A 16454-nucleotide genomic window follows, 5' to 3' on the forward strand; every position below is an offset into this window, starting at 1 on the left:
GGGGGGGGGGGGGGGGGGGGGGGGGGGGGGGGGGGAAGGAGAAGCATCTGAGTTGAATAGAACTTAAGAGACATGCTGAAGTTTGCTCTCTTAGCAGTGTGCACTGTCCTTGGGCTTTTCCAGCAGACTCCATGACCTGTGAAAACCAGACCCGTTCACCAATTCTTTATTTCTCCAGCAGGAGCACAAGGCTGGATCTTTCTGTGCATCCCGTGTGAAGCACGCAGAGCTGCAGGGCTAGCTGGATCTGTGAGGATGTTGTATAAAACACTCCATAGCTGCTTCTTAGCCTGAAGTTTTAGGGAAAACAAGCTCATAGGAATTGCCATGTCAACTGTCTCTCTGCTGTCACTCACAAAAGATGTTTAAGCTTGTTGGTCAGCCTCAAGAAGGTTTGTCAAAAGCAGCAATTAAATGGAAAAAAATAATAGAAGATCTTGTAAGCCCTATGGAAATGAGCACCAGCACAGTGCAGAGCCTCAAATCAGTGTCTTCCCCTGAAAAGTAGTTTCGGGTTGAGCTGAGCTGGCTGTGGATTTGCTGGTGTGACTGAGCTGCAACACACGAAGGGCCCTTGGGAGCTCAGGCTGCAAGAGACACCCGAGGATCCACCACGAGATGGGCACTGGTGGCAGTGGGGTTCTTCGGTTTCTACAGCCCCTTGAATTACTTGGTTAAAAAACTTGTTTGCTTAGTGTGATAGTGGAAAGCTGCGCTTCTGATATTTAGGATCGGTCTCCATTAGTTGGAGAAGCTGGCCAGCACCTTCATCTCGGTTACCAACCTCTTCTCTAGTTGATTTCTCTTCTCCATTCCTCCTCGGCTTTGCTGCCACAGCCTCAAAACCAGTTGTTGGTGTTCTCCATTGAGCTTTAGCTGACAGGCTTATAGGAAACACATGAAGTGATGTGAACACCTATTTTGTCATCTTTCTTTAGTTCCAAGTTATGTTTCATGACTGCTTTTACAAAGCCTGATTAGCAAGAGCAGCTATCTCTAGATGGTTAAGGATAAAACTCCTGGTGCGGATCTCTGCAAACACTTGAGGGTGGAATTACAGAATTGGCTATTTCAACAGTAATTTTAAAAGCAACTTGAAAGAGATGTAAGGATTGCCTTGCGATTGATTTTTCTGTATGTTAGAAACACATGCAAGTTGAGACATAGGATGAATGTATGAGGGAATATCTGTGCTGTATTCAACATGCGTGCAAAGGTAAGACTTATAAATAAGTGTGGATGGGGGAGATGTCACTGAAGGAGGCTGTTGAGCCTGTAACCATTGGTAATTACAACCAGCCAACACCTGGTTACTTCAGTATGCCATGTGAGCATGGGTGAGCTGCTCAAGGTGTATTTTGAAAGCTGGTAGGAGGAGAAAATGGCATCCTCCTCTTTTTTGAGCACCCTGCAGAAAAGAAAGGTGTTTGGGGAAGGTGGAGGGCGGGAGAGCAAAGTGGATGCTGGGCTGGTGGAGGGGAGAAGTGTTGCAGGATGGATTCAGGCATTGATCTGCTCAGTAACAGCCAAAATTTCACCAGACCAGCTGTGATATCCTAAAGCCAAAGTGGAGTAACCTTTGTGGTGTGAGGAAGGGATGTGTGTTGATGTGAACAAAGAGCAACGCTTGCCTTTTGAAAACTGAATTTTGAGTAGATTGGTGTTTCTGCTTAACTTTTTTGCTCTTCCCCATGACGTATCACTTTCACAAGTACTTGGCCTTCTATAAGCAAAGTTCTTGTCGTTTTTAATTCAGAATTAGTAGGTTTCCTATGAAGTTGTCTAATTTTGATTGGTTACATCTCTGAGTGGTTTGACCCGTTTGAAGGAAATAAAACGACAGGGAGGAGGAGGAGAGACCAGCGTAACACGGAATGACCATAGGAAACATCCACCATTCCGCCCCCCGAGTTTTATGTCCTATTATGGAGTTAACTGGAATAGTTCTCCTTGAGTATTGGGTAAAACCAGTGAAACGTTACTTGCACTTCACAACTCTGCATTAAGTGTTCAAATCAAGATCTTGGGGCTTAGCTGGCCTCTCACTTACAAACCCCCATCGAGGTTTACAGAGCTGCTGTCCCCGCAGCTGTGGCCTGGCAGCACTGTGGAATGCTCCTGGTCCGCTTCTGTGGAACGTAACAGGGATGAGCTGATGTAAATGCTTGTGGTTCTCGGTAGTTTTTCCTCTGTATTAATTTAGAATTTGTCTCTGGTGCTGGTTAAACTGAGTAGTCATAAGGATCTGGAGGGATTCCATTCCCTCAGTGAAAGGTAGCTCTTCCCAAATCAATAACATTTCTCTGGCTAGCATTAGTTGCTGCCACTTGATCCCATCTTCCCCCCCCTCTCCCCTTCCTGCTGCTAGCAAACTTAGTTGGGAATTTTATTTCTATGAGGATTTACGCAGTGAATCTATAAGAAAGAATAACTTTTACAGTGGAATTTTGCTGAAAGTTTTTCATCCCTTCTGGGTTTGGCCCTATTTTTGTTTCCTGAATTGGCTGGGAAGGGAGCCGAAACTTCTGATACTGTGATTCCTTTAACGATCACACCTTCATGATCACAATGGTAGTTAGGAAACAGTAGTGTCTTGATCAAAGGAAAGTCTGTAGTCACCACTTTGCAGAACCATAGCAACAGGGTAATTGAGTAGTTCCCTGGCTCTTGCCAAATTTCTGCTAATAGATGTGGAGGCTTGTAAGCAAGGAACGCAGGCTTTACTGTAAAGACGTTGGAAGTGCTGGGTTGTCTGCCACACACACGAGGGCTTAGGCTGCAAAACCACCGACAGCTTTTGGTGCCTTAACTTGGTGTTGTAGAAACTCTCGTGTGAGTCGCAGCCACAAGAAGTGAAGAGAACAAGTCAGCACTGGAACGCGGTACGGTGCTGCCGTTGGTTAAACCTGCTGCAGCCGGGGGGTGCTTGGCCACTCGGTTAAAACTGAAATAATTTCACCAGTCTGTTCGTTTTAACAAGCTACCTAAGCAAGAGCTGAGTTACCCTGGGACAGTTCCAGGACTTTGCAGTCTTCTGATGGATCACCTAAAATCAGAGCAGAATTTTCATTAATTCATTTTTGTCTCAGAAACGTAAGGGACAACCAGCTGAACATCACCATTTACCACCACTACTTTGATATGTCTTGCTTTCATGTTGGAAAATATATTGGATGATAAAGTCTGAAATCACTTCTGTCTCATAGTGCTTGAATTTGATCCCATAATGATGGCAGTCATCATCTCCAAAGATTATTTTTTTTTCCTTCAAACTTGGGTAGGGCCTATTACTCAAGAAAGACAGACTTCAGAGTACTGTTAGCTACTTGCTACCAACTAAAAGATAAAATGACTTATATATGTGCAGTCATGATAGAAACATCTATTTAAAACTGAAGGAGGAGGTGCGTTGTGCTGCTTACCAAGGTTTTCAGATGTGATGGAACTACTGCGTGAGTGGTGATGGAACAGTCTTCCATACAATTCATCGATACCAGCAAAAGTAGAATGAAAAACTTCAAAAGCCTCCGAGTGGGCAGGGGAGACCTTTCTAACCACAAGTAAAATTTTATAGATATATTTATTATACATAAATACAATATACTCAGTTTCTTCCTTCCTCGGTCTGTTAACATTCAAATAGACAAGAAGTGATTTCATCCTGTTGAATGTCAAGAGCTGTTTCAGCTCAGCTTCACCATCAAGAATACAGAAGACCCATATGGTTTATAGCTATTTAGGAGAGAATATTTTGGAGTTATTTGTCAGTCATCCATTTCTAGGGCCCAGTTATATTTATCAAAGACTTCAGTGAAATTTTTTTAACCCACTAGCTCTGTTAATGACCTGTAGACTTCCCCCCCCCAGTTTCAACATGCTCTTGTGATTGATCTATTATTTGCGGAGGGTGGAGTAGTGGTGGGAGAATGGGTGTTATTTAGAAACTAGCTCCAGCCGAAAAATGTATTTCCTTTTATTAAAACAAACTACACAGTGCTGCCAATAACCCTATTCCAACTGAGGTAGGTAAAGAGCTTTAAGGATGAAATTTTCCTTGATGCAAAGGTCATCCTCAGATTCTGGAATTCGAAACTAAACCTGTTTTGTCTGTCTTTTAAGGCTCAATTTTCTATTCTGCATTCCTACCTCTAGAATAAATTCATTTTGCAAATGTTTAAAGTTTGGTTTTTGGATGGTCTGCTTCATAGTGATAGAACAAGAGGGAACGGCTTTAAACTCCAACAGAGGAGGTTCACCTGGGAATTAGGGAAAAATGTTTCCCAGCAAGAGTGGCCCAAGAGTGGAACAGGCTGCCCAGGGAGGGGGCAGTCCCCATCCCTGGGGGGGTTTCAGGGCCGTTGGGATGAGCTGTGGGGGATGTGGGGTAGGGGAGAACTTTGTAGAGTCAGGCTGAGGGTTGGACTCGATGATCCCGAGGGGCTTTTCCAACCTGAATGGTTCTGTGATTCTGAGTTTAGACCATCAGTGTACAGGTAGTCTGAGTGCTTAAAGCTCTTCTCTCATAAGAGGCTTCTCTTGTCGACAGTGTGTAGACTTCAGCTTTGGGGACTCAGGGGGCCATAACCTGTGTTAGAAATGTGAAATAAATAATTTTTTTTTTCTACACATCTTTAGGTGCTGTTATTTTTTTAATATACCTATGCATTTTAAAAAATAGATATGTTTTTTTACGTTAATGCAAGCAAATAGTGATGAGTGCAGTTCCTTAGAACGGAAGTTGGACTCATAATGACACGAGAGCTCAGTGATCATACATGTGGATGCTGTCATTCCAGACTATCTCTGTTGCACTAGAAGATTTTGGTAGTTTAGCGGGATGCATACACCAGTGTGTTTTGTTGGTATGGGGTTTGTTTGTGTGTTGTTTTTGGTTTGTTTTTTTTTTTAAGCGGTTACCAACACACACTGATCTAGAAGGTGTTTCTCCTTTTGTGAGTGCCATAAATCAAAGCCAGATCTGTTGAAAAGCTACAAACTTTTTGAAATGCTTACAGAAGATGCCAAGGAAGATAGATTAATATTTGAAACATATCACTGATTTCATGCTTTTTCAAGTCAGTTCACTACTGAGACTAATGCCAGGTTAAAATATTTCCAAAGAAAAGGAGGGCTGACTTGGCAACATGTGTAAAGATAGGTCATATAATGTTAGACTTACCCCGTTTGAGAGTTTTGTGGTTGTAGTTCATGAGGTAAAGATACTGAAGCAACATGTTACTAGGAAAGCGTGAGTAGAGAAAAGAAACATGACTTTGAAAGGATGAATGCCCCAGAGGAAGTGTTGGAACATCTAATCTTGAATCACTTCAAATTTGCCTTGACAGTGCCCTAGAATTAAAATAAAATAAAATAAAATAAAATAAAATAAAATAAAATAAAATAAAATATTGCTCCTTACACTTATGAAGACAGAACATGGGTTCCATCTCCCAAAATCTCAGGGTTTTTTACATATTATCTTCTTGCTTAATTTCTTGTTCATACACAATTGATATCAATCTGTAGGTAGTTGGGAAAATTCTTTTTTTGATGGTGTTGAACTTCGCTCATGTAGCCTTTTGCAAAGAAAGCACAGATGTGAAAACCTTTTCTTTGTGCTGCTTCTTTGTAAGGAAGAAGAGTCACTTCTCTTATTTCCAGCTGTGTCAGAGAGAGGATCCACAAAACAGCCAACAAGCTTCCCAAGAAATAAAGAAGCAAATGAAACCAAAGACTGATATTTGATTTCCCTTTCTTCCCCCCAACATCTCAAGGAACTGCTGGGCACCGTATTTTACATAAAATTTAATCTGAGAGACATAAAATGCCTGTAAACTGAAGGATTGCTTCCTGTGACAGAGGGGAAAACATTATGCCATGCGGAAGAATATTTAGCAAGTATGCGAGAGAATTGTTTTGCAAACTCCTTCTGTCATTTGATTGATACATTGATCTGCGCTTCTGAACGGGGAGGTTGTAAAGCGAGGAGGAGGAATCCCAGCTAATAGGAATAGAAAATGTCAGAGACAAACTTTTACTGTCTCCTTAGCCTAGGTCCTTCAGTTTAGAGGTGTAGCTCTGCGATGGGCTTAGCTTAGCCTTTCTCTGTCCCATACAGTCTCACCCTCGTGTTCTCATGATGAGCATTGTCATGGATGTCCAAAATCCATTATATGACAAAATAGACAAGTGGTTGGGTTTTTTTTTTGTTTTGTTTTTTTTTTGTTGTTGTTTTTTTGGGGGGGGGGTGGTAAGTCAGGAGACTGAACAGGAATCGATGTTCATAAAATTTTTGTTCTGAGATCTGCTTGCTGGCTTTTTTGTTTATCAGATCAAGTGGGCTGTTACACACATGGCTATTGCCTTGCCTTGATTTTTTTTCTACAATCACTACAGGTACAGATTTTAAAAGCTAGAAAATAGGCATAATTCAGGCAATGGTAATGCAAGCCTTGACAAAACATTACATTATCTTATTCTTGAATAATTTTAATTTACATCTTCAAACTGTAATAATAGTGAACATGGCATTTGGCAGATTTAACACATTAATACTTCACTTCCTTGATGATAAAAAGGTGCCTCGTTCTGAACAGGTTATAATTACTCTTCCTTCAATTAAAATTCCACTTGCCTCTGTGCTTTAGTCTGAGGGAATAGCTGGGGTTTCACTGTGGTTTGTGACTTTATTACCCTTACTGGTTGGCTTTTAAATGGTGAAAACAGTCAAGAAGAGCCTATAACATACTGATTCAAGCTGCTGCCTCTGGTCCTTCTTCAGACTACTTTGCAAAGACTAGTTAGGAAGTATGAGAATGAGCTGAGCTTGGGGTTTAGCTAGGCTTGGAAAAAGCTAGCCACCTTTTCTGAGAACGTGTTTAGTCAAAGTATAATTTTGGTGCTGGAAGTTTCTTCAGTTTTGTTTTCTAACTGTGAGTAAGGCCAGTTGGACCACAGCTGGTAGCACAGATTTATAATGCAGCCCTTGTGATGGGAGGGAAGCAGAGAACTAGGCAAGCAAGAAAAAGAAATGGGAGCTTGAGCTGTTGTATGTATTTGTGTCTAGAGCAGTTTCAGCCTTGATTTTTATTCCCTTCAGGTTCCATAGCAGCTGCAACGTGCTGATGGTGAAAGAGCATTTCTGATGGCAACTGGGATTTTGGGTGGATTTAAATGTTATCAGTGTAATGCAGTGTTGGAAAATGGTAATGAAAATGTTCCAGAGCCATAATGTGAATAGGGTCTAATAACTGGTGCAGATGAAGAAGCAGACAGCAGTACAGGGAGTAGAGACGCGTGGGGATTTGCTCGGGGAGTCCGTGGCTGGGTGAAGTCTTCCTTTTGCCTCACCTCGCCCACTTGAGATGTCTTGGTGTGGTTTTGAAAGACGACACCTCTTCCAGGGTGTTGGATGAAATATATTAATTATGGAGCAGCATAGAAAATAATAATATAGGATTTTAAAAGCAAACATTAATAACCACATATTGATTTTACCAAATTGAGTAAACATTACTTTTCCTTAATGCAGTCTAACTGTAGACCTAGTGCAGGAGAAAGACGGTGTTAGAAAACAGCTTGCTGGGGCAGAGAGGAAAAGGTGTGTGTGCTTTTGGTGTGGTGGGCGTTGTGGCTGGGTTTTTAAAGTCTCGTTTCCACGTATCTTTAAGAGTGGGAAGAAGTGTCAAAAACTGAGGAATGGAGAGAGAGAGAGAAATAAACATTCCAGACAGAGTGTGAATACGCAGCCAGGCCTTGCCTGCTTGATGGATGGTTCCACATAGTCATGCTGCCTCTGGAAGAGGCACACGTGTGGGTCCTCTGTTAAGGTTTTCCTCCTGCCCCTTAACTCCTCCCCGTCTCCTTCAACAAGTGCTGCTTTCCAGGAGCTGGTATGGTCACCGATGCCTACAACGCTGCATGTAAATTAAATACATACTGTTCTTCTCACAGGTGGATTTGCTGAGTTCTCCAGCTCTTTCCCAGGTCTCTGTGAAGGAAAATCCACGCTTATCCCTACTTGCATTTCTCAGCCCTGCCTACCTGTCTCCAACATTGGCCCAACCAGAATCCTGCCTCATCTCTATCTTGGGTGTCAGCGGGATGTCCTCAACAAGGTGAGCGTGCCTGGTTTGGATGAGTATATAATCTCCATCTGTCCTTGTCCATGCTCCTGTCTTGCTGCATCATGCTATAAAACATCTGAAGTAGGTATCGATAGTAGTTGTCTGTGCATAAGGCATGGAAGGCTATGTGAGAACTAATGATACACACACCAGGTAATTAATCCACGTGCCACATAATAGGAAACTCAGTCTTCTTTCTCCTTCATCTGGGAGAAGATGGTACAGTACCCTCCTTGGTAACCTATCAACCAACAGCAAACTCTCAAATCTGCCATTACAGCAGGTCAGGTACTTGCAATTATATTAACGGTTACGGTAGGACAAAGGAATATTGTCTGATTTTTAGTACTTCCTTCAAGTGCTGGAAAAAACAGCATTTAAATACCATGAATTGTATAATGAGGGACTACTGCGAGCAAACCTTTGTACACTGAATCAGATGTTCAGACCTGGACGATCAGTGGGGTTATTAAAAATGAGCTTTTGTGGTAGCACTGCACTGTGACACTTCTACTCTTCCTAAATACATATGCATTTAATAATATCTCTTCCTAAAGAATAGCCCAGGATGTTTTGGTATACTTAAAATAGACAGCAATGTCATCAGATATCGCACTTGCAGGGTGCTGGATGAGCAGATGTCTAAAAGAGCTTCTCTCAAGTTGCTACAGGCCCATATTTCTATGTATATCCAGAGATGTTTGCCTCCATGTGAAGACCAACTCAGTGGCTTGCAGTCTGCATCTTGGGTCCCTTCACAAGGGAATTTTTATTACTTCTGCCGCATGTGCTCTCTTGCCTCCCATATTATCTGACAGTCTTATTCATTAGTTGAATCTCCAACAGCCTTCGTAAGCTGGCATTAAATTCGTGGATGGGGAGAGGGGAGGAGTGCTTTGCCCTAGCATATTGCCTTAATCATGTGCAAGACTGAATGTGTATGGGTTTTTTATCCATGTATAAAGCTTAAGGCAGAACCTAACCTAATAGTCCTGTAATTGTGTCAAATTCATATACTTTGAGCATTACATATTTTTCACTGGTTTCTACTTTTACTCCATCCCAGTCTGGCCACTAATAGGATATTTCTAGATTTTGCACAGTTGTTTTAAGAGGATTTTTGACACACAAGCAATCATGTAGAAGGTAATTGTGCTTTAATAGAGCACACAGAAAAATCTTCTCTGTGGGGGACGGTGAGCAGTCATCGTATTTACTTTGTCCCTTAAAATCTTCTGTGTCTTCACTGCCAGCTAGCAACTCAGCAATTCAAACTTGATTAACTTTTGATGGATGTCAAAGCAGTTTCTTACTATTCCCACCACAGAAGTAATTTGTGGCCTCCAGACAAAAGACAGCAGGAATTTAAAAAAAAAAGAAAAACATTCCTTTGCTTTCAATGGTAGAGTATTAGAAAGATGTTTTTATGCTGTTTGTTTCAATATGGGAATGGCAAGTGCTATCCTAGGTCACAGTGGGAGTGAGGGAGCAACTTGTTCTCCTCCAGGGATGTGCTACTTCGTTTGGGGTGCAACTGGAACTCCTGTGCTGTGGCTCTTAAGTGGTGAATAATACCAGAGGGATGAAAGAGGCTGTTCCCTTTCCTTGCATTAAATTGGTGCCTATGAATAGGCGTTGGGCACGGGCACAGCATGTGCCTCACCAGGAAAGGAATCCAAGTGGTAACGGCCGTCAGGAATTTCATTACGGGGCTGGAGGATGCTGAAACTATTGCTGCTGAGCCCTGAGCCTGGCAGAGCTTGTCTACAGGAATTGCTGAGACCTGGTGGTGGCTCTCTTGCCTATTAATCTGCAATCTCGATATTGTATTTGATGTGTCGAAGGAAGGAAGCCAGCCCTGCAGCTGCAGCTACTTTAGAATTCATGTCAGACCCCCCCCAGGAGTTGGTCAGGTTTGTTACTTCCTCACATATCCTTGGGAGTTACGATTGAGGATTACTGTGTTTCTCATTTTGCATGCAGAACCACAAAACCAACAGCATAAAATCCACAGTAAGCTCTTGCTGCCTGGTGTCATCCTTAACAATCTTCTGGAAGTTCTTCCATCGATGCTTAAAACACCTCTTAGATTTCTTACCCATTTTAGGACAAAGACACGTCTTACGATTTCAGATCTACTTGTCTTTTTGTACCTTTTTCCTCTGACTTTGAACAAACGCAGGCATTTATTCTGAGCATTCTTGTTCTCTGCACTGAAGTAGACCTTGGTGTCGGTCGCTTATTTTCCCTCAGTTTCAGCGAGTGCTTGTGGAGAATTCAGAATGGCTTCCATCTTTACCACTGGTACCTTATTAACCTAAAGAAGCCGTGAGAACAAATTACAATTTCTAATCTCTTAGAATCCACTCAGCGTTTTTCCCAACAATTGGCAACTCCCAGTTTCCCGGATTTAATCAGTTTTTTGATTCAGCTAAAAGTCAGCCTGGCGTTCGCTAGGCATCAGCGCGTTACAAACGCGGACAGGGGATCTCTGCTGCTCTCCTTCCAACGTGCTTTGCTTCTGGGGAAGCCTGGATCCTGCACAGGGGTATTGGGGAGAGCAAGGAGGATGCCGCTTACTACACCAAGTGCCCAGCAATACCAGTACTTGGTGGAAAGCTGGAAAGTGAAGAATGTTCAGAAGGGGGAGTGGGCAAGAAATAAAACCCAGGGATACGTAGCAAAGCTCTGCCTGTTAGGACAGTCCAGGGGCTGCTGAGGGGTTAAGTTTGCCTGCTCTGGTTTAATGGCCTTGCTGGTTTGTTGGCTACTGGGGACAAGAAGTCAACTTTCTGGTTTTTTTAATTCAAGTCCAGATTTTTAAAAAATAATTTTCTGAAAAATTCTAGTAAGATTCCCCAAACTATTAAGATGTAGTTGTATACCTTGACCTTATTTTTGCCTTCAGATTTTATCTGTGGGTTCCCATGATTCCTTCCATTGACCAGACATACTGATTTCTCTAAAATCATAATGTCTCAAGAATATCTGCAAGAAGAACTCTTAATCTTCACTGCTCTTCAACCTGATGATTTAAAGATGTGAATTTTCAGCATGTTTTATCAAGATGAGCTTATCTTTTCAGGATCTGTATAAGCTCTTTGAGGGCAGCAGTAGGGAAATGCTTGTCTTGGTGCAGGACAATCCATGTTCATGACCTTGTAAGAATATACTAAAGCTATTTATTTTCCATTTATACTTCTGCTGGTAATGCTTTATTTACGAAAGATGCACAAACCCAAATGCTTGGTTTGTGTCCTTTAGCAAAATGAATGATTACTTCAGAAAAGTCTTAGGAGATTTTTTTATCTTTTTGCTCTACAGATTTCTTTCTAAATGCTTAATTCTGAAAACATAATAGGTTTTTTTGCACTGTTGAAATACTAAAAACCTCATAAAAGGTCTTCATAAAAGTTCTGACAGAAAAGTTTGTTTCAGGGTCTCAGTGTGATATATTGGTGGCATTGCAAGAGGGTACTTACTTTTACAGAGGATCTTTGTTGCTTTTTGTGGAAGAGAAGCAAACTAAATTCCAAGCTACATGGGAGTGACAGTGTCCTTTCTGAAAGTTTGTGTTACAGAAAAAAAATCTGTGTTGTTGTTACGGGCCTGAATGAGCCTCCTACTTCTATCTCATGTTTTATACCAGCATTTAAACTGTAAAACTTTCTGCTTTGCGACTTACATAACAATTCTTTTCCTCCAGACCTGGATTTTATTTCCTGGAACAAAATAACATTTGAGGGTGCCATTAATTTTCAGATTAAACAAGTCATAAAATGTAAATAAGCTGACAAAAGAGCATTTACCTCCTTTTCAGAAAGTTGTTAGTATTAGGATTTCTGGATCTTCCTCCGATCGTAATTCACTTCTTCCTCTTGGGTGCCTTACAATGAAGGCACTGTTACGGTTATTATATTGGAGCCTGCTGCATAAGGAATGACTGATACTGTAGAAGAGGAGGAGGCATAACTTCTTGCTGTAGCCTTAGTCTCAAAGACAAGCGCTAACACATTTTTGGGTGTTTTTTGGCTCGAAGATTTCAGACTTGGCGTCTGCAGCCTGCTCATTCCCATTTGAATAATCAATTCCACATCAAAAAACTTACATAACTGTGGAATCGTGATGGTCAGACTGTGCGCTTAAGCTTTAAAAGAAATAATAAAGTTTTCTATTCTTTTAAATTCACCAGCCCCCCTTAGCTATATCCTGAACAAACGTGCACCATGGCAGTCTGTTCCTTAGCGAAACCTTCATCACCTCCCTCCTTTCTACACGATAATGTTGATGACCCTGCATGTCTTTTTTTTTTTGTACCTGCTACTTTGGTTGTTCCTCGCTCACCTTCAGGCAGTGACAACAGTAGGTGAGCTGGTCTGGGGGCAGGATTCCAACGTAGTGATCCTCAAGCAAGATGCTTATTTTACAGAAGCTGATGCTGAAGAGCTTAAGATCCTCGGAGGGGAAAGCCGTGTACCCAGGACAGCGAGGCAGAGGTGCCGGGGATGGGGCAGCTCCCTCGCACGCTCCCTTGCAGTCTGGCAGTAGCAAGTCCCCTGTGCCAGGAACCCGATTCCCAATACCTTCCCTCTCTGGATCATTCCAAATATTCCCCTACAGTGCTCCTGCTTCTAAACTTTTAGGCCTGTTGGTGTGTGAGAGGTAAATCTAGTAAAGGAAGGTGCAAGGGAGCCGGCTGTGAAAGGCAGGAAGGGCGGGTTGAGTTGGGGAGATGTGAAGAAGGGAGAGGGGGAGTCAGTGACACTGAAATCTGTTGTCACTGATGAGAAGCTGAGCTTCGCTGGGAGTGTCCCCTAGGAAACCAGCAGGGTAAGAAGCAGTAATGCTGAAAACTTATTTTAACAAACCCAGATTTTTATTTTATTTTATTTTTTTACCATTGCTGCAAATTATCTTTCTGATGATTTGATCATCCCCCGTTCCCCTGGGACGGGCGTGTTTATGTTATAATGTCTGTTCATTAGTTTAAGGTGCCTCCACCTTCAGGCACCTCTGAATGTGCTGATCTGAGGGACTTTGGGGGAAAGTTTGGAGGAGCAGCTCATTTTGCTCCAGGGAACAAAACTCAGCTCGCTAACAGAAATTCATGTAAATTCCCAGTTTATAACCATTACTGGCTGGACTTCACGTGCTTTCCTCTGCAAACAACTGATGTGGATTCCCTTCTCCCCTGCAGCCCTTTGTTCTCACTGAACATTTCATTTCTGCTTGTGTATACCTGTGTGTGTGTGTCCATCCCTCTGCACACACACCGTACCGTGCGTGTACTCAAAAGCACGTGTCATTTAGACTGCTCTGACTTGAACAAGGTAGAGTTCTGGCTCTTCAGTTAAATAGCCATATCCCTGTTTCTCCTCGCCAAAACATCTTTATGCTTGCAGAAAAAAAAAAAAAAGAAAAAAAAAAAAACAACTTATGGGGAAGAAGTGACCGTTATGCTTCATGACTGTATTTTCATACTGGTAGACCTCTGCTTGAAATCTGCAGTGTAAGAATTCATTCTTGCCACTCTTCCCATTGATTGACAGAACTTTTTAAATATAATTGCTGTAAAAGCAAAAGGATTAAAATCAGGGGGTTTTTGGCTTTTTTTTTTTTTTTTCTGTTTCAGTTTAATTTCAGACATTAGTTTCCACAGAAATCTGGCCAAAAGCTCCCCAGTGTTTGTAACTACTGTCCAAGCATAGTATTGAATGTCACTTACTGCCAAATCATTTCTGAACCAGGACAGTCGTTTGATCAGTATTGCTCCAACCTGCTTAATCGGTTTTCTGTGTCAAGATGCTTCCTTGCAGGAGGCTGGATGGGTTTGGTAGAACCGTCTAGTACCTGTTCCACATGTTTAGGCACCAAGGTACCTCCCGCATCAGATACCGCCTTGCACAATACAAAGAATATGGCAAGGTGCAGAAAAGAGGTGTCTCTATTTGCAGTCATGAAAATTGACTTATTTAAAAAGCCCAGTTGACTCATACTTTGAGTTTCATTGCTGTGATAATCTCTGAGGTGCAAGAGGACTCAAGACTGAAAATGAGCAACTAAATCATGGACCACCAAGCAGAACTTCTGTAAAGTCAGTGCTGTGTGAAAATGGTCTAATTCAAGGTCTTCAGCTCGTACTCAGCTCTTTCTCTCAAGGTTTTGAGGGAGTTTTGCACATTGCCTTAGAAACGAGGAAGTCCTGGGACACTTTAAGAGGTGATTGCAGGAGCCATGTGTTTCACTTTGTATTTCTCACCAATTTCTGTGATGGAGCAACCTCAGCTTTAGATACGTGATCCAGAACACACGTACTGGGGTCAGCAAACTACATGTGGGAAGTGTTTGGTTCGGTCGTCAGCTCTCATGGTGAAAACTTAAACCAAAGCAGCAAAACATTCATTCTCTTGGAGGTGATGCCTCATAGTAGCAGAAGGTATCCTGCCGTTTTTTCTGTTGTTAACTTTGTTTTTATGGGCTTTGCAGTTCATACGTTGTTTGGACACACTGGATTTCTTGTTAAAAGTTGTCTGAAGAATTAAAAGCTGATCAGTTGTCTTTTTCACAAAAGAATGCCTCTAGAGCAGATCCAACACAAATTTCAGTTTGGTTTTCAGCTTCGTAATGTGCCAAAGGTACCATTTGACTTCTCTAGGCTTAATCTTTCTCTTTTTCCTAGGAGCTGATGCAGCAGAATGATATTGGCTACGTACTGAACGCCAGCAATACTTGTCCAAAGCCTGATTTTATTCCAGAATCCCATTTCCTGAGAGTGCCTGTGAACGACAGCTTTTGTGAGAAAATTTTGCCTTGGTTGGATAAATCGGTCGATTTTATAGGTGAGAAGAAAATTTTAAATTCTCTCTCTGAAACAGTTTCTGGATTCCTTTGTGTGTCTGCCTTGCTATTTTGGCTGGAGAAAGAGCCGAGTGCTTTCTGGGTGGTACGAAAATACCCTAAGGATCTACATACACGATCACCATCACTTTATAAGCAGAGAGGCAAAACAGCATAGGGAGATTCTGCCACTGCACGTTCCAGTGCTTACGGAACAAAGACGCTTTTAAAGAGCCCAATTCTGCTTTCTGGCAACCTGGTAGGTGCCTGATGTGTGTCTGCGGAGTGCGAATGAGAAAATTGGACGTACGGATCCTGTCTTTAGCTTTGAGAAGCGAGCTAGCCAAAACTGAACTGGCCAAAATTGTTCCATCATGAATGCTTGCTTTTTACAGTGCATATAAAATTAGAAACAATCACCTTTCCCAGACTTCTAAATAGGGTTGTTTATGTGCACATTAAAACGCTGTAACTGCAGTGTGTTTCCTGTGTAGTTGCCTGCTTTTTCTGTACTCGGTGTTATACAGTGCTGGAGAAAAGAAGTGATTTTTGTTTAAAGCTTCCACGAGATTTGCAGTTAGCAGTTCATTTGGAAGTTCTGAACAATTTTAAATAACGTTGCTTTCTTTGCAAACTTTTCGTGGGGGTGGTAATGCTGCCGAGTTTGACACTTGCCAATTTCTTTGCTATGTAGAAAAAGCAAAAGCATCAAATGGCCGCGTGTTAGTGCACTGTTTAGCTGGAATATCTCGCTCTGCCACAATCGCTATTGCATATATCATGAAGAGAATGGATATGTCCTTAGATGAAGCTTACAGGTAAGGAGAAAATTTCCCTTCCTACTAATTCTTGTGCCTGTTGGCTTGTTTTTAAGGTGAACATTTCAGGTTTTATGACCAAGCAAGCATGTTACTTTACCTGGTGGCTCACTGGCCTCTGCATTGTCTTGCTTTTAAATGAAGGCTTCCTCCATAAACAATTTAATGGTGGTGTGTGGGCATCACACAGCTAATATTAATTACCCACCTGCCAAATGCTGCTGTTGGTCTTTGCTCCGAGTCGGCAAATACAAGGAATTTAAACTGCTTATTAAACGTGTGTGTGTGTACACCAATATACAGACACAGCCGTAGCCTGCACAGAACAGTATCTTGGGATTCAGAGAGGGAATGGAATGGACAGGGTTAAAGAAAAACTGAGGATATTTATAATCACGCTCACGACAAACGCTGGGCTGGGGCTGCTGAGGCCGGTTGGTATTCGTTAATGCTCTCAAAGAACTGCCTGCAGGTGAAACGTCTAGGAATTAAGAAAGCTTCTTTGTTGCTGTTAAAGTCAACCAAAAACTCTGAGGGGGGGGAAAGTATTTTGAAGTATCAGCTCTTTGTGGCATTGGGGAATTTTTGTGGAGACCCCCTTCCCTCCCACCCCTCCACTTTTTAACCTTTCAAATCCCGTGTTTCCTACACTGGGGATTGTGAACACTTTACT

At 42.1% G+C, this 16454-nt stretch overlaps 1 protein-coding gene across 5 annotated transcripts in view; it reads left to right on the forward strand.

The window, feature by feature from the left end:
- The window catches only part of DUSP16 (dual specificity phosphatase 16), a 64367-nt gene that overhangs the window by 43008 nt on the left and 4905 nt on the right, over positions 1-16454 (forward strand). For all 5 annotated transcript variants that reach the window (XM_026863343.1, XM_026863366.1, XM_026863375.1 and 2 more), the window contains 3 exons: positions 7954-8117; positions 14806-14965; positions 15658-15781. In XM_026863343.1, the coding sequence (XP_026719144.1) occupies positions 7954-8117; positions 14806-14965; positions 15658-15781 (448 nt within the window). The remainder of the gene's footprint in view (positions 1-7953; positions 8118-14805; positions 14966-15657; positions 15782-16454) is intronic.

This window comes from Athene cunicularia (assembly GCF_003259725.1).
Source record: "Athene cunicularia isolate RWA chromosome 1 unlocalized genomic scaffold, athCun1 chr1_part2, whole genome shotgun sequence".
Classification (NCBI taxonomy): Eukaryota; Metazoa; Chordata; class Aves; order Strigiformes; family Strigidae; genus Athene; species Athene cunicularia.